General features: G+C 44.4%; 1 protein-coding gene across 1 annotated transcript in view; it reads right to left on the bottom strand.

The window, feature by feature from the left end:
• mtus2a (microtubule associated tumor suppressor candidate 2a) overlaps positions 1–22,267 on the bottom strand; it is a gene marked incomplete at both ends in the record, with an annotated part of 64,314 nt that extends 42,047 nt beyond the window's left edge. The window contains 3 exons of the mRNA XM_084074200.1: positions 246–494; positions 16,628–16,886; positions 20,183–22,267. Of these exons, the coding sequence (XP_083930326.1) occupies positions 246–494; positions 16,628–16,886; positions 20,183–22,267 (2,593 nt within the window). The remainder of the gene's footprint in view (positions 1–245; positions 495–16,627; positions 16,887–20,182) is intronic.
• Between the last annotated feature and the right edge of the window lie 692 nt (positions 22,268–22,959).

Genomic DNA, 22,959 nt, shown 5'->3' with positions numbered 1-22,959 from the left:
AAGCAGCAGATGGTGGTGATGATGATGGGTACTTGCGACGCAGTCACAACACAGTAGCAACCTATATTGTTAGTGTTTTCAAAGACGGTCCATCTTGAACAGAAATGGAGGGCAGTGAAGGATGTGCCTGTGTAGGTATTACAGGTATAACGGTTCCCAGAGTCCCTATTGCCAACGGATACAGTCTTAAACTGCTACTTTTAGACGTTCAACAACAACAGGAATAATAGACTGCTGGTACTCACAGTGGCCAGTCCTGCAGGGGTCGCTCTGAGCGCTGTCAGCAGAGTGAGCCGAGGAGGCCGAAGACACGCTGGAGCTCCTCACGAAGCCAAAGGCAGCCAGGCGACCCGGGGGAAGGCGGCTCGAGGTGAAGCCCGGAGGGCGAAGGCCTGACTGGCTGGCTTTCGGAAGCAGGGTCCTGGGGGCCTGAGATTGGCCTGGAGCTGGGACTGGAGCTGAAGGTGTGGATGCAGGGGTGAAACTCTGCTCCTCTGTTGAGAGAACACACAAGAAATATTGTTTATTTGTCTATTTGGTGACTGGCATTTGGCAGTAGAAATTTTATTTAAACGTAACAAGAAAGGCAAGAGCAAGTATACAGTAGGAGCTGTTATTTACGTTTTGGTGTTGGAATATTATTTTGGTTAATTTGTTGTTCTATGGTGGCGGGCATTTAATTAACATGCACAGGGTGTGAATAGGAAGCACAGACACACAGGTGCTTTAATTAGTGTGGGCACAGAGTGTAGGAGAGCACACTGTTCCTTCCAAACAGAGAAACAGAAAAAGACAAACAGAGTGAAGAAAAGCCATTTGATTTGTAGCATCTCGGTTGGTTATCAGGACAAATTCAGTTCATGTGGTCCAAGAAAGAAATTAGTTTTATTGAATGAGTCTATAACAGGTATTCTAAAAGCGTTCAAATATTTTGTTATTGTTATGACCTTGAGGTCGTATTTATTTATTTGTATGTGGATTGGCTCTATACTGTATGTGATAATGTGTATTCCTTTGAGTTGTAAATGAATGTGTGATTGATGAAGTGGGTGTGTATGATTCGTTCCAGGTGGTGTGTGATGGTTGGTGGACTGTGTGATTGAGCAGGAGGTGACCTGGGTGCTGACTGGCCTGGAGATGACCAAGGAAGGTAAATTAAGAAAGAGACACCAACGTCATTTTCTCTAGCCAGCAATAGCCGGCAGATTCGTCGCACTGGGTGGCAAACTGCCGCCGGGACTTCAATGATGGACCAGCTTATAAATAATCACTATTTCTGAACGACTGAGTCCTTTGTAAAATACTCGGTCCAGGAAAGTAAAAGAAGACATATCACACTTTTCACATATCACATTGTTTTCCGCTGTGTTGCTTTTCGATGTGCACACTGTATACTTTTATGTATCTAAAGAGCAAGTAAGTTAATGAACGTGCCAAAGTGTTGCAAGACTGTCCATCGTTGCCAGTTGGACAACCAAATCTCGCGCTACTACAGAAACGATACCTGCCGCTGTTTAGATGCTTCAATAAAACCACATTGAAAAACAAGTAATCATAAAGCAATCTGTGATATACTCTCATTCACTGCAATGTATTTCATCAAACTTCCAGAGCGAGTTTGCCACCCATGTGCGTCAATGGCGCATGCCCAGCGTCTAGCGCGTCCCTTCCTTGATTTACCTTCCCTGACAGCTTCCAGGATATAAGTGCAGCTGACACCAGTCAACTACTCTCTCTCCTGCCTGGCTCCCACCATGACCAACTGTAGCTCTTTGTGTTAATTGTAGTGTTGTTTTTAGTGTACATTTTAAGATAAACAGTCAATGAAAGGGTAGGTGTGGGAGGCCTTTTTGTATAATGCTATTTAATGCTGTATTGGGTTAGGGAGGTAGGGAACATTTCGTAACCACTTATGTTTTGTTTTTAGGTATTTTTTTGTTGTTGTTTTGGACACTCACTACTTTTAAACTATAATAAATTGTCCTTGGACTGTTAACCAGTATGTTGGTCATCGTTGGGATCAGGGAAGGGGGAGAGCACATTTTTGTTGCGCCTTAGGTTTCCCCTGGGCCAGGGCCTAACAGTTATGTTAAGAAAAGCAGAAAAAGCCTCAGCCTTCCTGAGGTCAAACATTCGTCCAACAGAATGTGCAGTATATGAGCCAGACAGACATATCAAGAATACAGACAATGGTAAACGAGGCAAAAGCACCGTTCCCTGAGCGCCCACTCGTCTGGTAATGAGCTGCATTGGTATTTCGTTTTGTGTGAGTCACCGCCGGTTTGCTGTGGTATGTGGTGCTGAATGGTGAGTCACTGTTTTCCTGTGTTGTGTGGTGCTGAAAGGACAGCTCCCCAGTGAGAGGAGGTACACTAAGGGCTGACAGAATAATAGCCTCTATTTCATGGGTGGCTGAAAAGTTTCAACACCACAAATATAGTACTGGAAATAGCCTACCGCTGGCGGATACTCCCTTTTGTGTGTTCTGTGTGTGTTTACTGCATGTGCGCATGTGCGTGTGCTTTCGTGAACTCAGTGAACTCGTTGCACACCAAACAGGAGGTTCAGATCAGTACACACAGAATACTAATTTTCCCATGAATCATTTAACATCCTGGGTTGATTAAGGTCTGTTGGGCTGCAGAAAAAACTCTCTGCATGACTGTTCCAACTAGATCAATGCATCCTTAACGACCAACTGCACAGGAGACGACGACTTTCTACTGCTTCTGACACATTTTGGCTCAGTCTGTCCACACGGACAGGCTAGGCAGCATGCCACTGCTGCTTACATCTGGTGCCAAGTTTTGGGATTCAGCGACATGAAATATGACAAGTGCACTTTATGTTACAAGGTTATAGGTTATAGGTTTCAGTCACAGGTGACACTTTTGGCAGGCATTACTCATATCTTTGTGTCAAGAATTCCTCTGTAAATGCCTATCCTTGAAATGGAAATCGCTGAAGCAGGCCGACAACTTGGTCCAGCAAGGCCAAGGAAGACAAGAATAAAAGATTGTTTCCTGTATGGATTGTACAGTATATCAACCAAGCAGTGAATCAGCAGGGGTGCTGTCATATCCTTAAAAGATTAGAAGAAAGCAAAGGAGAAAGAGAGAGAGAGAGAGAGAGAGAGAGAGAGAGAGAGAGAGAGAGAGAGAGAGAGAGAGAGAGAGAGAGAGAGAGAGAGAGAGAGAGAGAGAGAGAGAGAGAGAGAGAGAGAGAGAGAGAGAGAGAGAGAGAGAGAGAGAGAGAGAGGGTCCTTTATCAAGGAAAAGAGGACATCCTTTAGATGTTTTGGTGGATTTGTGGATGAGGTCTTAAGAAAGGAAAAAACGATGAAGCATAGCAGAAGAACAAGAAAGAGAGAACATGAGACAGGATATTGATAGAGAACACAGAGAGAAAGAGAGAGTAATCATGGGTTTGTAAGTGACAGCAACACAACAGTGTTGTAGTAGTAAGCAAAAGAAACCTTCGTTCTGAGCACTCAGCAAAACAGTTGAAATGTGCAGTCTCTCTCTCTTTCACACACGCGCACGCACGCGCGGCGGTCAGTGAACAAATCCACAGGCCTCATGTAGGGGACCCCCCACCACCCTTCTCCTCCTCCTCCTCCCAATCTTTGGCTGCTGAAGCCTTCAGCACAGGGCCTTGATCCCAAGCAGGGGAAGAGCATTATGTCCTGCTGGCTGGAGAGATAAGGTAGACAGACCTCCTTTCCTCTCCATTTGGCACAGCTGTGAGCTTCAATGCTCACTGCACAGTAAACACAACACCCAAACTGGGCGGAAAAAGCGAATCAGAAGCACTCCACTTCTTGAAGATCGACAGGTCAGGCATGGCAGTGGACATGTGTGGATGGATGTGTGTGTGGACTGTGCGCGCGCAGGTGTATTTGATTGCCTCGTGTGCATATCCTTGCTGTCGGGCAGAAACCTTGTATCTCCGTATGTCTTTGTATGTTTTCGTAAGATAAAGTCCTACTTTATCATACTAGAGTGTCACACAAAAGAAGTTGCCAATCTACAAGCTCACTCATTTTTTATTTCTTTTTGAAGTGAAAGTGGTTATGTCTGTCTGTTGATTTTATAAATATTTAATAACTGAAAAATATGAATAAGAGCTTCTGACTAAATAATTACTATAGGATACGTTTGAATGGAATGGTTCTTTTTTTAATTTATTCTATTTTTAAATGTAACAGTTTTGGACATACATGGTTTCCACCCGACAGCCACAATATAGTACATGAGTCAGAGACACATGGAAGGAGCTAGAGAGAGTGACAGAGAGAGGGAAAGGTGGAGAGGGGGAGGGTCCCGTCAACGATGCTACCCTGAAACACCCATCCACCATCAAAGCCCATCCCCAAGAGCTCCTGTCCACATCCTCACCCCCCCCCTCTCTCTCTCTCTCCCTCCCGCCCTTCCTCCCTCCATCTCTACTTCGGTGCCGCATTGATTAACCCATTAAGACCGGGAACGCATCTGTGTGTAATTTTTTATGTCTTTGGCTGCTATTTTTAGAAAAATCTTATAGTAGTAAAAATAAAAATAGTGCAAATCTTTGAATATATATTTTCTAAAGCAAACATTTGTAAAATATTTCGTTCCACGGACCCCCCCAGAAGCAAAGATTTGAGTTACAAATGTTTGCTTTAAAAATATACATATTCAAAGATTTGCCCAAATTTTCATAATTTTTCAAAAATAGCAGATCTACAAGCTCGTAGCGCGGCACTCGTGCCGCGATACGAGCTTGTAGATCTGCTATTTTTGAATAGCCAAAGCAAACTAAAATGACAGAGATGCGTTCCCGGACTCAATGGGTTAAATTGCAGCCCGCTCTTCTTGAGTGAGGGGGTCAGAATCATTAAAGATAAATGGCCTCGCTCCTGTCTCCCTCCTCCTCCTCCATTCATCCCCTCTGAGAGACCAGGCGGAGAAGTGGGCCTGACAACCGTCCAATCAGGGGGCCAGATGTCACAGGCCCACGCTCCCGGTAATTGAAAACACTCATTATTCATATAACATTACAATATGCAGCTGCAGCTAATTTATAAAAACGAAATGTGACTTTGCTGCACCGTTTTATTTTTCTATACCCATCTGTTTCAGGTACAGGTGTTGGAAAAGCATCAGGTAAAAATATCAACCTTTATATTAAACCTTGTTCTCTCCTTGTACCAATCAATAAACCAACCAACCAACCAACCATCCAACCAATCAATCTCCTCTGAAATGTTGTCTTATTACCAGAAGAACTTCATCTACATACTTAAGAATATAAAAATGTTAATGCACACGGCAAACACGCAACCTCTGAGATGCATTACAAAATCAGGGCCAGAACTGTCAATAGCGCCTCCGAGACATTTACGTTAATGAGGGAGAAAAAAACAACCCACTTTAATTAGAAACCAAGGTGACTCGAGACAGCCTACATTGATCTCTGCTATAGGGCGTTAAATTGAATGTTATTCAATTTCACCACTTTAATGCACCCCGCTCCCTGCAGAGGCACTCAAGCAAAATGGCTGAATTAACGACAGTGTAAGCTGGGAGGAGATGGGTACACAATTTATGGAAGCCATGGGTGGTTTCATGATGAATGTAGCAGGTTAGGAGAATCTTTCTGCAATTTGCTTTTCCTCATTGAAGAAAGATTGCAAATGCCTACAGTTTAATTCTACAATTTAATACAAATGTTCTCTCCCCTTTGTTCTCATCCGTATTTGTTTTCTGGTTTGCAATAAAAAAGATGATCAAACATTATTGTACACTGATGATGGCCACAGACAGAAACATCTGTAACCTTAAAATGTTACCCCCTGATAAAAAAAAGTATTTGGACCGTGAATATTCTGGTGCCTCGAGTGCAACAAAGTTTAAACTTTTCATTATTAGTTTTCTGACACTCTTGTGAAATCTTAAAAAATGTATAGATATGAGTGTAGGTTGTAAATCCAAAATGTGAATTATAGTTATGCCGTGTGCCAGGGTATGATAATACGTAACAGTCACAATGTTTATCATCTTTATCAATAATGTTATTTTTGTGTAACCAAAATGTTAGGGAAAGGGCTCAAGATACATTTCTGAAGAGAGAATGTGAAATAAACATTAATTGATAAATTGTAATGGGTGACACCTTAGCAACACCAGCACGTTATCCAACCACCACTGCTGGAATGCTGTCTAACTCACATGACTCTGACTACCATAGCAGTAACAACTGATCTTACTGGCTTTCATTCTGAGGAAATACACCCCCCCCCCACTGCTCTGTTTCAACGTGTATGAATTTGTGAAATCGGCTTATGTGATGTTTGGTGTTTGGAAAAGTGTTGATGAGTTTTGGATGAAACACGCGTGAACATGTATTTTGCGTGTGGTGCACAATTGCACTGTACATGCGGCAGCAAATCAATACACACAACCACATGAATATACAATGAGGCGCGCACGTACACACGCACAAAGCATACAAGCAAACACAGACTGGTGTTTGATATTTACGTAACATCAGCACACATCTGCACGAGTCAAATGAGACAGATCTCCCCAGGAGTTGCTTTAGAGTATCCACAACCCCCCCCCTGCATAAACACACCCTGCTGATCCATGCTACATACAGCGCTGTGCTTCATACTGGTGATGACTGTGTGTGTTTATCCATGCGTGTGTGTGTGTGTGTGTGTGCGTGTGTGTGTGTGTGTGTATGTGCATGTGTGTATGTGGGGGGGCCCTGGTGCAGGCCGGAACAGGGGGAAAAGAAGGATGATGCCAGCAGGGGGATACTGGCATTACTTAGGCGTTAATTGTTTTGCACTTCAAAGTCTGTAGTTCCCCCAGAGGGCCGCGCATCACTAAGACCCCATACATATGCATTAATAGGGATTATGATAGGGAAGGCCTGGTGCTAAACAACACCAGGCTGAACAGTTATATGTATGTATGTGATGCGTGTGTGGTTGTGGGTTGCCTGCGTGTGTGTGTGTTTTTGTGTACATGTGATTGTCACACTTGTGTATCTACGACTATACATACTGTATATTTGCTGTTTTATTAATTTTACGTCTGTGTGTAGGTACTGCATATATATATGTGTGTGTGTGTGTGTGTGTGTGTGTGTAGTGTGCACTCCGTCTGGGTTATCATATCCTGGGAGACTGTGTGTGCAGATAAAGCATGCATGGGAGTGATTAATGTCATTGCCTTGCAGCGGTGTGCACAATGAGTGGTGAACTGCTCGCTTTAGTCTTCCACTGGCTGCGATGCAATTCTGACTGTACCCGTATGCGTGGGAGTGAACCTGTGCACGCGTGTGCGTGTGTGTGTGTGTGTGTGTGTGTGTGTGTGTGTGTGTGTGTGTGTGTGTGTGTGTGTGTGTGTGTGTGTGTGTGTGTGTGTGTTAGTGTCAAAGTTGGGAGATGATGAGAAGATGCGAGTTATGCCACCCCCCGCCCCCTCTCCCCTCCCCAAAGAGCCCCAAGCTGATTTAAAAGATGATGGTGGTGGATGGTTACGGAGAGAAGGGGAAACATATCCTTTATCCTTTTCTTAATCCCATATTCGCCTCATTTTGAATCTTTCATCCACATCACATGTCTCTGTCTGTTTCTTTGTTTGTGACGCTATACCCAACCATAGCACGCTCCTCACTTTCAGTGCTTTGTCTTTGTCTGTGCCCACGTCTTTCTCTGTCCGCACTTTCTGTCTCTTCCTCTCTCCAAAAGTCCCCGCTTAGTGTGTTCCACAATTGTATTGTATACAGCATTGGTTCTCAAAGTGGGGTCCGGGGACCCCCAGTGGTCCTTGGGGGGGTACCAGGGGGCCCCCAGCTAAATTAGTTAATATAGTGTCACAATCATTTTAACCACTTTATACATATTTTATACTTTGGCTAATCAAAAATAGCAGATCTACAAGCTCATAGCGTGGCACCGAGTGCCGCGCTGAGCTTGTAGATCTGCTATTTTTGAGAAATCCCTGGCACAGAATATTTTTGAGATGGGGATCCGCAGCCAAACACATATCATTTTGGGGGTCCTTGACATGAAAAGGTTTGAGAACCACTGGTACGCAGTGTTGAGCTGGGTGGAAACAGTAGTCAGCCAGGGACAGGGGAGGGTGCGGGGATGGTATACTGTAAGTTGGGTGGACAGACTGGAGTTCTTCCATAATGACTGAAATAATTATTATTAACTAATAATTATTTTTTTCCCCAAAAAAATGATCCCACGATTTTGTAACCCTTTTTCACCCGGTGCCAATGTGTGATCCTGGGCGCTACCCCCCCCCCCCCCACAGCCTAGGGAGCCCAGGGCCGAGCTCATGCCTCCTTCAATGCATGAGAGCAAACTGACCTTCTTGTCACCTGACAGGGGGGAGTTTCCCCGGTAGGACGTAGCGCGTGGAAGGAACACGTTATTCCAACCAGTTCCCTTCCCCTCCGTCAGGCTGTCATGGGGGAGGCGGTATAGCGACCAGGATTACTACATGTTTTTGTGAGGGTATTAACAGCAGCCAATCATAACACACTAACATACATTATGTGCTGATATTTTAGAAGCTTATGAAAGGCTTTTACTTTAGGACTACTAGGGCAAATACAGCTTATAGCAATGGGCAAATAGTGTCAAGTGCCATTACCATTTTGGTTATCATTGTTCTGTTGTACTGTAGCAAACACAAAATAAGTTACAGACATGAGCACAAAACAATTAGGCCTGCCGATTTGCATGAATGCATAACACACAAAACATTGACATTACAAATAAGCTCAACACAACACTTGAAATCAGTACAGTGATGCGCTACTCTCTGAAAAGCGTGTTTTTAACGTGTTTGGCACCGAGAGACCGGGAAAAGCATCTGTCATTTTAGATTTTAACCACTTTAAGCATTATTTTATACTTTTGGCTAGGCTATTAGAAAATAGCAGATCTACAAGCTCATAGCAGATCTACAAGGCACCCTATAAGCTTGTAGATCGGCGCTTTTTTTTAATCATGAACATTTGTGCAAATCTTTGAATATATATATTTTTTAAAGCGGAAAATTGTAAATCAAATCTTTGCTTCTGGGAGGGGGGCTCCCTGGAACTAAATATTTTGAGATGGGGGTCCACGGCCAAATACATATCATTTTGGGTGGTCCTTGACATTGAATAGTGTCATTTGACATTTGTAGAATCGGCCTCAGGTCATAATGGGTTAAGGAGACAATGGAGTATGCACCAGGGATTAGTCTGTTGGGTTACAGCGCCTGCTGTGGCTGAACAACCAGTGGCATGACAAATGTATTAGACTAGAAGTTCGGGCCGCTACGCGGCCCGAACGTCTAGCGTGACGCGTCGTTCACTTTGCAGTGCCACCTTACAGGCACCTCACAGTGTGAGAGAGAGTTTTGTGCTCTCCTAAATCCACGGCAGGCTTTGAAAGTACCCACTTCAGAAAGAGGTGACGTGCATCACCTCTCCAATGACCAAAACCCACTTTGTGATTACTCAGACCTGGTATGGCAGACCTGTGGGGAGTGTGCAGTGGTGTACAATGTGAAAAGATAGTTGAAATCGCAGGAGATGAAGTTAGCAGTTTATTTGTGTAAAGGGTCGTCGGCGTGGGTTGTGTTGAGGATGGAAGCCGTCGAACTGGTGCATCCTACCTATTTATAGGTAGGATGTGATGTCATGCTGTCGTGAGATTACGTCACACTGGCGTGTCTCATCGTGATGTCACGACCGTGATGTCATATGACGTCACACTGGCTACATACATACATACTGACAACCGACATGGCGCAGGATTCAAATTGTATATATACTAGAAGTTCGGGCTGCTACGCGGCCCGAACGTCTAGCGTGACGCGTCGTTCACTTTGCAGTGCCACCTTACAGGCACCTCACAGTGTGAGAGAGAGTTTTGTGCTCTCCTAAATCCACGGCAGGCTTTGAAAGTACCCACTTCAGAAAGAGGTGACGTGCATCACCTCTCCAATGACTGTCGTGAGATTACGTCACACTGGCGTGTCTCATCGTGATGTCACGACCGTGATGTCGTGATGTCACGACCGTGATGTCATATGACGTCACACTGGCGACATACATACATACATACAGACAACCGACATGGCGCAGGATTCAAATTGTATATATAGATAAGATAAGATAAGATAAGATGCAACGTGATGATAAATATTTATCTAATGGATGAACTTCAAACTGTTAAAGTTTAGCTATTAGCGTGTAGTTGGAAGACAACTGGCTATATTTGCCTCAATAAAAAGACAGGGATGATAGATGTACAGTATATTAATTGTTGTGTAATCAACAGAATTGTCTTAACACATTGATGGCCAAGATTGATGCGTTCTTTCAAATCCATCACTTGATGGCCAAGATCGCATTGATGCGTTCTTTCCAAAAAAAACTCAAAATTCCACAAGGAAATGCACAAAAACGCCATTATCAATTCAAAATGGCCGACTTCCTGTTTGGTTTAGGTCATGGCTCCAAGAGTAAGTCGGGACATGATACAGGTGGGTACCGATTCTTATACATGTAGGTGAAACCGTATTGTCGGGCTTGAAGCACAAACTTTTGTAGGGGGCACTATTGAGCCATTAGGCCACCCCCCCCTTTTTTTTTAAATATACGTCATTTTTCAGTTTCAATAGGGCTTCGCACTACTGTGCAGTGCTCGGGCCCTAATAAAAATTAAAATGAAACTAGAAAAAGTGCTCCTCGGAGCACAAGTCTCCGCCAGCAGACTTGTGTTGGGAATGTTGGGAATGTTCTAATTCTTATGTTCTAATTCTTACAAAAAATAGAACATGTTACTGTGTCATAGTAACATGACATGAAGTGTCCTATCCGTCTGTATAACTGTCCTATCCGTCCTGTCTGTATAAGTGTCCTATCCGTCCTGTCTGTATAAGTGTCCTATCCGTCCTGTCTGTATAAGTGTCTTATCCGTCCTGTCTATGTAAGTGTCCTATCCGTCCTGTCTGTGTAAGTGTCCTATCTGTCCTGTCTGTGTAAGTGTCCTATCCAATTACAGTATCCGCCATTTCTCAGCCATTTCGTGATTATTCCTGTCTTACCTCACTTTGAAAGAGGCTAAGACTCTTTCAAAGTGACACATGTATTTATAGGCCGCTATAGCCAATCACTAGCCAATCAGATCACACTATTTCACCGTATTGTCACATGTCACGTGAGGCTTGACCAATGTTAGCTTGGCCGAGGGGGGGGACGGAAAGTGAAAACAATGTCTCCTGGCGGAGACAATAAAAAAGTACAGCAGAGAAAAACTCATGGAGTAACTGCTACAGTGCCTGCACAAATCGGCATTGCTAGGCACGCTGGCAACAGTTTGTGTTGTGTTTGATGTAAGACCAGAACTCTGAACAGCCTATATAAAGTGTGAAGATGTCTTTACACGTCCACTTCAAAGCTGTAGCCTACTGCCAATGGATTTAAGAAACAAAGACAGACAATGGAATATAGAAACAAAGAGAAAATGAGAGACAGCGATGGAGGTATAGAGAGAGATAATCAGTTTTCTGAAACTCAGGTCTTTCTCAATAAACACATGAAGAGCAGCCACAATGACCGCTACTGCCAAATGCAGAAGAATGGACAAATTCCCTCAGTAGCCTGTCATGAAATACCCAGCTCTTTAACCAATCAGAAACAAGGAGACACAGATGAACCAAGATCTTTCGGTCAACAATTTACAGCCTTCATAACACCACCAGGAGAAGTAAATACACATAAACTGACAGGAAAGAAACAACACACCTGTAAACAGTGTGACAAGAGTTTCAGTATGTTAAGTAATCTACAGAGACACCTGCGTATCCACACTGGAGAAAAACCTTTCCATTGTAAACAGTGTGACAAGAGTTTCAGCGTGTTAGGTAATCTACAGAGACACCTGCGTATCCACACTGGAGAAAAACCTTTCTATTGTAAACAGTGTGACAAGAGTTTCAATAGCTTAGGTGATCTAAAGAAACACCAGCGTGTCCACACTGGAGAAAAACCTTTCCACTGTAAACAGTGTGACAAGAGTTTCAATGTGTTAGATAATCTACGGACACACCTGCGTATCCACACTGGAGAAAAACCTTTCTATTGTAAACAGTGTGACAAGAGTTTCAGTCAGGTAGGTAACCTGAAGTCACACCTGCGTATCCACAGTGGAGAGAAACCCTTCCACTGTAAACAATGTGACAAGAGTTTCAGACATTTGAATCATCTGAAGAGACACCACCGTATCCACACTGGAGAAAAACAAAACAGTGTGACAAGAGTGTCAGTGAGTTAGGTAGTCTAAAGAAACACCAACTTATCCACAGTGGAGAAAAACCGACAAGAGTTTCAGTCGGTTAAGTCAATTGCAGACACACGACCGTATCCACAGTGGAGAAAGAAACAATGTGTCAAGAGCCTGATGGAGGAGAAGGGAACTGGTTGGAATAACGTGTTCCTTCCATGCGCTACGTCCAACCAGGGAAACTCGTTGTGTTTGCACTACTCAACCCGCGGCCCGCGGGCCGCATGCGGCCCCAACGCAGCGTCTCTACGTCTTTTTTTTTCTTCTAAGCACAGGATAAAAATATACATTTCCATTCAAATATATGGGTTGCTTCATTTTTTTTCAAAAACAAACAGACAGACATATACAGGTGCGTCAATTGTTACAGGTATAATGCATAGTTTTCTATGCATTTGTTTTTTTGGGGGGGGTTTGATGGCCGCGCTTTTGCTGAACTGATGCCACTGGACATACACACAAAATAAACAGGTACAGTGAAAAGAATATGATGTCAAAATGTACATTTTCTTATAACAATAACAATGTGTAGTGTGTTACAAAATCGAAAAATCCAAAATAGGACCGACATTTTTAGCTTGCGGCCCTTGGACTTTTGGTATTTTGCTGAGTGGCCCCTGAGCTATCTTAAGTTGAGTAGCCCTGGACTAAAGTGTCTTACCCTCGAAAATCGGCAAAAGTGGAAGTTTTCAAGATGTTTTGGCCATTATCTCTGTAACGGAAGGTCCAATCTGCTCACTTCAAAGCTTGTTAGATGCGTGACTTTGAGGACATTAACCACATAATGGCACCTTTATGGGGTTTTCGGGCCTAAACGTATGGTAATTGCTCGGGACGGCCCAGTAGGGCCCAGTTAGGGCCGGGCCTTAATTTTCAGTACTCTTAGACAGACTGAGTGTGTGTGTGTGTGTGTGTGTGTGTGTGTGTGTGTGTGTGTGTGTGTGTGTGTGTGTGTGTGTGTGTGTGTGTGTGTGTGTGTGTGTGTGTGTGTGTGTGTGTGTGTGTGTGTGTGTGTGTGTGTGTGTGTGTGTGTGAGACAGACAGGGAGGGAGAGCCTGTGTGTGTGTGTAGCAGTGATAAAGAACATGGGATGAGGTCTACTGTAGGAGGAGATGAGTTTCAGTTCATAGATACAACTTGCTGCTATGTTTTAAGCAGACTTAAATAATCTAACCTTTTAATTAATTGTCTGGTTCTGGTCTTGTTTTGTTTATAAAGTGCATGCTAATCTTGTGTGACCCTCAACACAGGATTTGATCATTCCAGGCTCAAATTATTAGTATTGCACCACCACCAATAATCATGATATGAGAGCAGCTACAGTATCTGCACATACTGTACAAACAACGTTCACTGGAGCAGTGGAACCTCTGTTTTGTTGTGGGTACTTGTGTTGTTGTGGAGCATTTCCTATAACAAAGTATAGATAACCTACAGTAGTGTCATTGCTGTAGCTTGCTATCTGGAATGTGATGCTGTTGCTGCAGGGTGAACTATGAGTATCATCTAGTATAATGGATGTCTTATAGCCCCCCCACCCAAAATCACCACCAGCCGCTACTGGTAGCGCCGCCTGAATACCAGCACCCACACGTCAAATAGAGTAGTATTGTCTGAATATCAGTGCCCAGTCTGCCCACACATCAAATACAGTAGTACCGCCTGAATACCAACACCCACACATCAAATAGAGTAGTACCACCTGAATACAGCTGGGTGACCTACCTTCAAGTGCCGCTGTTGAGCAGCCTTTTGAAATGAATGGACAGGGATTTAACATTGTTCCTCTATAGTTCATATATAGATTAATGAAATTAACTCATCATAGGCACCGCTCACTTAACACTGGGGGTGACTTTTTTCTGAGCAATTAGTCTACTGAGCGAGCTGAGCAACCATTGTGTGCCTCGTTATACAGCTTCATAGCTAGCGGCACAAAGGAATGTCTATGTCTATTGCTTGGTTCCCCCCCATGTTGGGAAGATGAACCTACCCTGCTGCTAAACATTCCCACAATCTCCAAGTGAAGGGGATTTGAGTGGTTGTCCATAAAAGGAAGATGAAGACGACTTTGAGTTGGATGAAATCAAACAGCAGATTGTGTTCTGATGACACGGCTAATGAGGAGGATAAAGACACTGAGTCCAGTGGAGCGAATGTTTCCGGTGTAGTAACTGTTGCTATCAGACTTATTTTAATTATCATCATCAGTTGATATTGTAGCAGTTGGCACTGATCATCCAGGGAGGTGGAAAAGAGAAGAAACTTTGATTGTAGATGCCAATAAAGACGAAAGAAGAATTCGGAACGGCAACCCGTGTCTTGCAGTTAAACATTGTCTCCAGAATTGATCGATGAGAATGTACACAGCAGCATTGTCAAAAGACCACAGAGGCATGTTTCTTATGGGAATTATAAAGGTGTGTATTAATGATTCAGTAATGCCTCAACCCACCAAGAAAGCGAAAGTTTAAAAAATCAACATACAGTATGTATGTATGTATGTATGTATGTATGTATGTATGTATGTATGTATGTATGTATGTATGTATGTATGTATGTATGTATGTATGTATGAATGTAAGCCTGTAACTCAGTTTCTTTTTTTTTGCATTGAAAACCACCCGTTTTCAGCGGACCAAAGCCCCAAAATGGCGGATCGCGGTTGCAACGTTATTGTCCCTGTGGATTCACAGATCCCTCCACCTACTCACAGGAACTTTTTTTTTCGTGTTTTCTTTTCACACAATGTATCTTCCACAGCGTTTCAACGATCGTTGATTTAAGGTAAAATAACGCTGGCATGGGGATAGATAGATATGTTTAATATCTTGGCAGTCAATGTGTTAAATGGTATCTTCTTAAGATAGGTCAACTATTGCACACACACTGATCCACGTTTATCTTGACACCAGGATGAGGCGAAAAACAAGAACAGTTAGACTTTTGGACGTTTGTGCAAACTGTACGAACGAACAAATCATTTTGATAAAGGTAGGGTAAGTGATATTTTTTGTGTTGTGTTAAAGCACTTCTGATAGCAAGCATTGCTATATAGAGTGTTTGTTCAGTAACAGGAGTTACTGCATCAAACCAGTAGTAGGCAGGAAATGTTTCAATGTACGACTATGCAGCAGGCGGCCGGTGCTTGTGGAACACCCTGCCTGCCAGAGTGCTTCTTCAAGCTTTCAAATGAGATCGTCCAAAACTTAATTTCAGACGCATGCATTTTAATGAGCTGCCTTCATCTCTGGCCAATTTAAAGAGGAAAACAGTCCCACGACTGCTTGCTGCTGCAAACGAGAAGAAAGATAAGGCAGCCCCTCTAATGCATCACATGACGGCCCGCTGAAATGAAATCTGACATCAAACTTTTGCTAAATTTAGAGCAGCCAATTATTTCCCCCATTTTTCTCCCAATTCTCCTCATTTTTCTCCCAATTTATTCGTCATGCAAATTCCTGAATTCCCCACAGTCTTGTCACTACTTTTTTTCCACCTGCCAGTGAGGAGCTTCATAGGGAGGGCGGGTGAACGCCCTACAACCCAGTTCAACCTCCCCGCCGACAGGCCTAACCTGTAGGAGTAACCGGTGCGACAGATAGCTCATTGTGCTCGTATGGACGCCCTGGCTAAGCCGGAGGCACCGCAGAGGATTCAAATCCACAGTCTCTGCTGTGGTGGACAGGAACTTTACGTCTGCGCCAACCGAGCGCTAAAATCTGACACTTTAAAAGTTGAAATGAAGCCAAACCCACTGTGGCACCTCACTTGTTTTCTGCTAAAGAAATTAAAGTAGGGACCACTGGTGTTCTCTCACATATGGCTCAATTGACGTAATCCATCATCAGCAAACTTGCATAAATACATGCAAAACACAGTATAATGGATTAAAATATTGCACTACATTAAAGTGGACATACCGTTATATGTCAGACCATTGCTATTGCAACTCTGTCAGTTCACACTATACACGCTGTTGGAACGAAATGAGGGAAAACACTGCCTCTAACCTTTCAACTTGTTTTACACTGTAAATGTCAGGAAGGATCTATGTTCTGTCTTCATAATAGGAGAGAAGATCACATCATGATCTCTCTGTGTCACTCAAAGATGTCATGGTTTACAGATTTGATTGTTTTTTATCATATTACCATCAAATATCCAGGGTGTTATGTTATTACAGTGCCCACGGAGGCTCACTAACATTCTGGGGGCAGTAGCAATTCATGCAAATCAATGTAATCTACTCAGACCAGAAGCATACAACCATGTTCTTACCTGTGTTATCTGGGCCTCTCTGATTGGCTGCAGGGCTGACAGCTTGTACGGGTTGGCTGAACATGAGGGTTGACCTCTGACCCTGTCCCGGTCCTCTGCCCATGGTTGAGCCTGCTGTTGTCCTAGTAACAGCTCCCAAGCCCAATCGAAGCCCTCGGCCAGTGCGAAGCAGGCTGCCACCACCGCCAGCCTGGGCAGCAACTTTGTGACGCTGGGGGTCCTCGGCAGTGCTAGCACCATAGCTGGCCATTCTGCCCGTCTAGAATTCAAAATAATGGCAGTTGATATGATATTAGAACTGGAAACATTTTACCACTTAAACCCTAGGCTACTTAGTTGACTGCAGTTCCTCAGGGCTCTATACTAGGCTGCCATCCTGTTTTCGCTTCACTAAAGATCTTCTTGAAATTAGCAATCTACAAGCCCGCGATGTGTGACGTTATGACGCACTGCGAGCTTGTAGATTGCAATTTTCACCAAATGTAATGTTTATCCCAGAATAGGGATGCTGGGGTTCAAATAAGCTGCACAGGGATCTCTGGCTATTATATTTTCGACCCTGATGTTCATTATTTTACAGTATTTATTAAATATTTAAGCATTATTGCTACAGTATAGCTCTCATTCTTTATTTGCTAGCTCCCTCTGCTAGAAATGTTATGAATGTATACTGCATGAGACTGCTTTGTGATGTGTGAAGACTTTACGATATTTGGACAGATGTTGGTCCATTTCTTATCAAACACATTCAGTAAGAAAAGATATGACTTTAACAAAGGCTATGTGGCAGCATTGCAAGTCATTGGAATGACTTCACAATCACATTGCCATGTTCAGTAGGCTATATCCAATACAGTAGATGAATCTGCTGCAGTGTAGTTCAGCTTGCAGCCTGACTGAACATTCATAAAGCCAGATAAAACATAATTTTATCATTTTATTAGAAGGGCTCCCTCTTTCATAATGCACATATGCTGTGAGGGAGAAGATAATAATATAAAGGGAGCGTGAAAAAAAAAACATGGATCAAATGAAATCTGACAGCTTGAGGGAAATCTAATCAAAAAGGGAGCACTTGATCCAAGGAGTTACTGCTTCTTGTGGATCAAGAAGTGGTATTTTGAAATACCACTTGCAGGGGGGGGGGGGGGTGGTGGACCTGTCTATCATGTGTATTCTGTACAACTAGGGTTCATTATGTTAGCAGAGGATAACACATCAAGGAGATACAAGCCACTTTGCCCACTTAATTGTTTCCAATACATTTGGTCTAAAATCAAATTATAAAAATGCAATACATAGTCCAGGGGCCAAGTCCAACACAACACTGTTATTTTCACAAATTGGTACCACCTGAGGTGGCCGTAAAGTTTTTGTATTTTTGTATTCCTACATGTCTCTAGTTTATATTTTGGTATGATACATCTTCCAATTCAGTAGCTTAATGGCAGTTATCACTACCTACAGGCTAATGTATCCGGTAGGAGACACAAAGTAGAATCTTTGTGTCTCCTACCGGAAATACACCCGGGCATCAAATTATTGCGACAAAAAAACAAATATATCCATGTATTCAAGGCTTCATGGGGTGTGCAATTGATAACTTCTCAGATTTTTGGTGTTTGCAAAAAGACTGCTTTCCATAAGCTTGTAAAAGTTGACCCTCCTTCGGTCTAGTGCGGTCATAGCTGAATGGGTAGAGAGTCCCCCTGGGAAACGTAAAGGAGGAGTTCACCCAAAAAATGATTTATTTTCTATCAATTGCACACCCCATGAAGCCTTGAATACATGGATATATTTGTTTTTTTGTCGCAATAATTTGATGCCCGGGTGTATTTCCGGTAGGAGACACAAAGATTCTACTTTGTGTCTCCTACCGGATACATTAGCCGGTTTAGAGTGATTACTGTCATTAAGCTACTGAATTGGAAGATGTATCATACCAAAATATAAACTAGAGACATGTAGGAATACGAAAATACCAAAAATGTACGGCCACCTTAGGTGGTACCAAAATCTGGCTTGGCCCCAGGACTAACAAGCCTGGTGATATAGCCTAGGGTTTAAGGGGACTTCCACTGATTTAATTTCAATCTTAAATGTGGAAAATCTGACAAACTTTACGCATCCCAATGTGTGCATCGAAAGCCCACTCTTTCTGACCTGGAGAATCAGCGCCAGCCAACAGCCTACTGTATGTAAAATGACACGTTTTGATCAGTTATATGTACTGTAGGGTCGTTCTGATTTTCCAGAGTGGGCTCTGGGCACAACACATTGGAAAGTGTTATGTCAGAAGGGAGATTTTTCATTTTTAATGAGAAGGAATAGCGATGCCAAGGAGACAGTCAAAGGGAGAGCTAGTAAGTACTGGGGGGACCCTGACATTGAGTCCTAACACTAACCCAGCTGGGTTATTCTGGAGGAGAGTGTTTTAACCACTACGCCACCAGTTACAATTACAGACAAATGGAATATATGTATTTTCTGTATTCAACAAACTTTCATGCAGTGTCTCTGCATTTAAATGTAGCATGAAACAATGTAATCATCAATTAAAAGAATAATGTAATCAGAGTCAATAAGCAACCCCTTGAAACCGATTATACTAACAGCTTTGAAATTATGTTGTTGAAATGGCTCAAGATGATTAATTCTAAATAGAATAATGTAATGTGGGGTAAATATAGTACGAGGTGTGTCAGAAACATAACAGGACTGTGGCAGCCGTGCTCATGACTCAATGCTAATTGAGTAACCGCTTATTATGTCACTGTGTTGCACAACATCTCACCACTATTCTGCTATAATATTGTTCACTTCTCTCACTCTATGCTTCTGTTCCAGGCTGTTGTGTAATTACACTGCTGTTACCCTCCGTCACACAACTGGAGGTGGCACAAACATGTAGGAAAGAATCAATTTGAAATTCCTGGTTAAATTTGGTTAGGGTTAGGGCTAGGGTTAACCCTAACCCAAACCCTAACCCAGCTTAACCTCGTATATTGAAATTCAACCTGTTATTCAGAGACAAATAATTTCAATAGCAGGCAGCAATTCACAAGGCAAGACGATAACTGATAACATTATGTCTGCAAGCTTTATCTTTATGCTTATTAAGCTATATGTTTATAATAATAAGATAGTATGCTGTGAAGACAAGTGCTATTGATCAATACTGTGATTGCATTGTAAATGAATTCACCCAATCTTAACCATGTGCCTGAGCTGTGCCCTCATCAGGTATGCATTGGATCTCAGCATGAAGTCTAATGTGTTTTTTCTAGCCAGTGAAATAGGAATCAATATAACGTAGGGCTGCAGTAGCAATTGGACTGCAAACTGTTTCCTGCATGGAAGAGACACAATGCAGGCAGCCATTGCAGTAGTTGACACCCATACAAACTAAGTTGTAAAGGACACACACACACACACATACCCCCCCCCACATGCACACACACACACGCACGCACGTGCGCGCGCGCGCACGCACGCACACACACACACACACACACACACACAAAACTACCTCATTACTATTACAATATCACTTACCTCTGATGGTGTGTACTTGTCATTAAGCGGCCCGTAGAAGTTGTCCGCCTTTCTACCCAGCTTGGGCGGTGCCGTGTGGCTGTGGGGGTGCGTGTGTGGAGCAGTGTGAGTGTGTGGAGGAGGAAGGGTGTGCGTGTGTCCAGGGGGCCTGATGCTCCTGCCCAGCATTCCCGATGAGAACATGCTGTTGGTCTGCACCTCCTGCCGGTACTTTTCGTAGAGCAGGTTGGAAGCGCTCAGCACCGGGGCTCCTCTGGTCTCCGCCGTGGATTTGGACGGGTCCATGGGCGCGTCTTTAGCTGAGCTGGGCACTTGCGTTTGGTAGGCCGAGAGCCTGGATGGCAGAGACGACACCTGGTATGGCCCGTCGACAGCCTGCGGCTTGACTTGGGGATTCTTCCTAATGTAGGTGATGATTTTAGGACGGACTCCTTTAGGTTTTGGGGTGTATTTAGGAGATAAGGACCTCTCTCTGGAGATGGAGGCGGGGGTACTCTGCTGGTTATGAAGAGGCGCTTTGGGGATTCCCGTTGTGCTGATGTTAGTTTTGACTGGCGGTCTTAGGCCACTGCTGCTGTAGCCCTGAGAGGATGCGTCTGCGGGCGGGCCGCCCCCTGGCTGGGGGGGTCTCAACACCCCAGTGACTGTCCTGGAGGTGAGGTACATCGAGGGTTGTCTACGTGGAGAGCTCTGGGGTGTCCTGAGAGGGGATTGGGGAGGTGTGGATGCCCTGGATCCAAACCCGGACATGTTGGGGCTGGAACAGTTCCTGCGGTGTGTGAGTTGGTTCTGGGGCCTCTTCTCTAGGGTGGAGGCAGGCTGCTTACCCACGGGCAGAGCCTCTCTCTGGGAAACCTGGCTGAGCTGTCTGGGTGGTGCCGCTCCCCCGGGGGAGCTGTAGAGGTGGGAGACATCTGAGGGCTCCCGGAGGGATGACCTTATATTCCTTCTGTTGATGCCACGTCGCTGGGAGTCTGGGGAGGGGGAGGGCGATGGCGTTTGCCCCGTTCGTTTGTGCTGCGCCTCGGCTGTTGGCTCCGATAAGCTCCTCCCTCTCTCCGTCTCAGTCTGGCAGAGGGGTCGCACGAGCTGTTGTCGTCGTGGAGGCAGCACCCTCTCCTCGAACCCTGCCTTCCTCCTTTGGCCTAAACCTCCTTCAGAGGAGGAAAACCCATTTCTATGGTGACCCCCATCCTCATGTCTCTGACTCTGCTTGTAGTATTCGAGATGACCCTCTAGCTCACGTTGCGTCTGATATTGCAGAGCTGGAGGATTCCAGTTAGGATCTGCAAGGGGCGCCCTTCTCCTGGTCTGGGCTGAGGTAGTGGTGTTGGGGGGGTAAAGGTCTGTCTTAGGGCTGGACAGAGACATGAAGGACTGAGCCTCTCCACTGTTGTCCAAAGCGCTCGCCAGGCTCCCGCTCAGGGCCACGGCGGACAGACAGGAGACAAATACGTTTGTCTCAGACTTGGACTCCTTCAGACCTCCCCTGCGTCTCTCCATGTCTTTTCCTCCACTGGATCTGCCATCGACCCTCTCTCCTGAACTCGTGACACACGTGTCTAGCTCTTCAGAGCTGCGACAGGCCTTCCTCCTTTCTATCGCGGCCCCCACCTTGTTGCTGTCGTTGTCATTTCTACGCGCGCCTACCGACAGAGAACTGGCAGTAGAGCTGGAGGACATGGACATCAGACCCTCGTCTTTTCCGTCCTTCATGCTCCCTCCATCATCATCCTCCTCTTCTTCGTCCTCCCCTGGATCCCTCTGTCCCATGAAGGTGTGGATCTCCTGGCACTCCAACCGCTCAAACTCACGGACCTCAGGCTCCACGCACCGCTGCTCCGAGCCCCAGATCAGGACTTTGTCCTGGGCATCACTCTGAAAGACTAAGGGGGGTAGAGGGCTGGTTCTGTACCTAGCTTCCCCTGCCACCCTTCCCTCTCGCTCCCCATCACCCACTGACATTAGCTGGTTAGCGTTGTCGTCTCCAGGCTGAGAGAGGTGGAACTGAGTCTTCCTGTTGGTCCTCATCTCCTCTCCAGGGACATTGACCCTCAGTCCCTGGAAAGTGGTTGGGGTACTCATGGTGGACAGATTCTGGCGGTGCTCTCAAAGACACCTGTGGTGTGCCAGGGTCATGTACGGGGTTACTTCTGGCTTCTTGTTTGTTGGCTCCCTGTGGTGGTGTTGACTTTTGAAAGGGACAAATGTCATCTCACTTCTTCACCGGAGCAATCCTTTGCCTTTATCTTGTTTTGTGCTTTGTTCCAAAAGTTCTCAACTCCCCAGGCGTGTGTTCATGTCCCTTCCAGCTGAAACACAGAAAACAGCAAGATCAAAAACAAAGTTAGTCAACTGCGAGGCAACTGCTTTGTGTTCATGGACAATAACATTAGCACCAACTGCATAGCATTCCAGGCATCATTTCAGTCCTTTAGACACCTGGACAAACAGTGCCTCATTATGGATTTGTCATGCTTCTGATCTCATTTCATCTCTCTTCTCTCCCACAATGGTTCCATCTTGGCTTTCCTTCACGGAATAAGTGTCTGTATATTCTGCCATACCTTGTTTTTGTCTATGCCCATGTTCTTTGTTGTTTTATGTGAGTCTCTGCACCAACACAACTTCCATAGCTACTACGTGTTCACAGTGTTTCTAAAGATCTAATGTCTTTGCTGTTTGTGTCTATTTGTGTCTGTCCAACTATTCAAGACAGTGCCATGTATACCTCTGAATGCTCACTACAGTATAAGTATTTTTGGGCTTTTATGCCT

This window comes from Gymnoscopelus microlampas, assembly GCF_963454915.1.
Source record: "Gymnoscopelus microlampas genome assembly, chromosome: 12".
Taxonomy (NCBI): Eukaryota; Metazoa; Chordata; class Actinopteri; order Myctophiformes; family Myctophidae; genus Gymnoscopelus; species Gymnoscopelus microlampas.
Note: the sequence above shows the minus strand (reverse complement) of the source record. Positions and strands in the feature narration are given on the sequence as shown.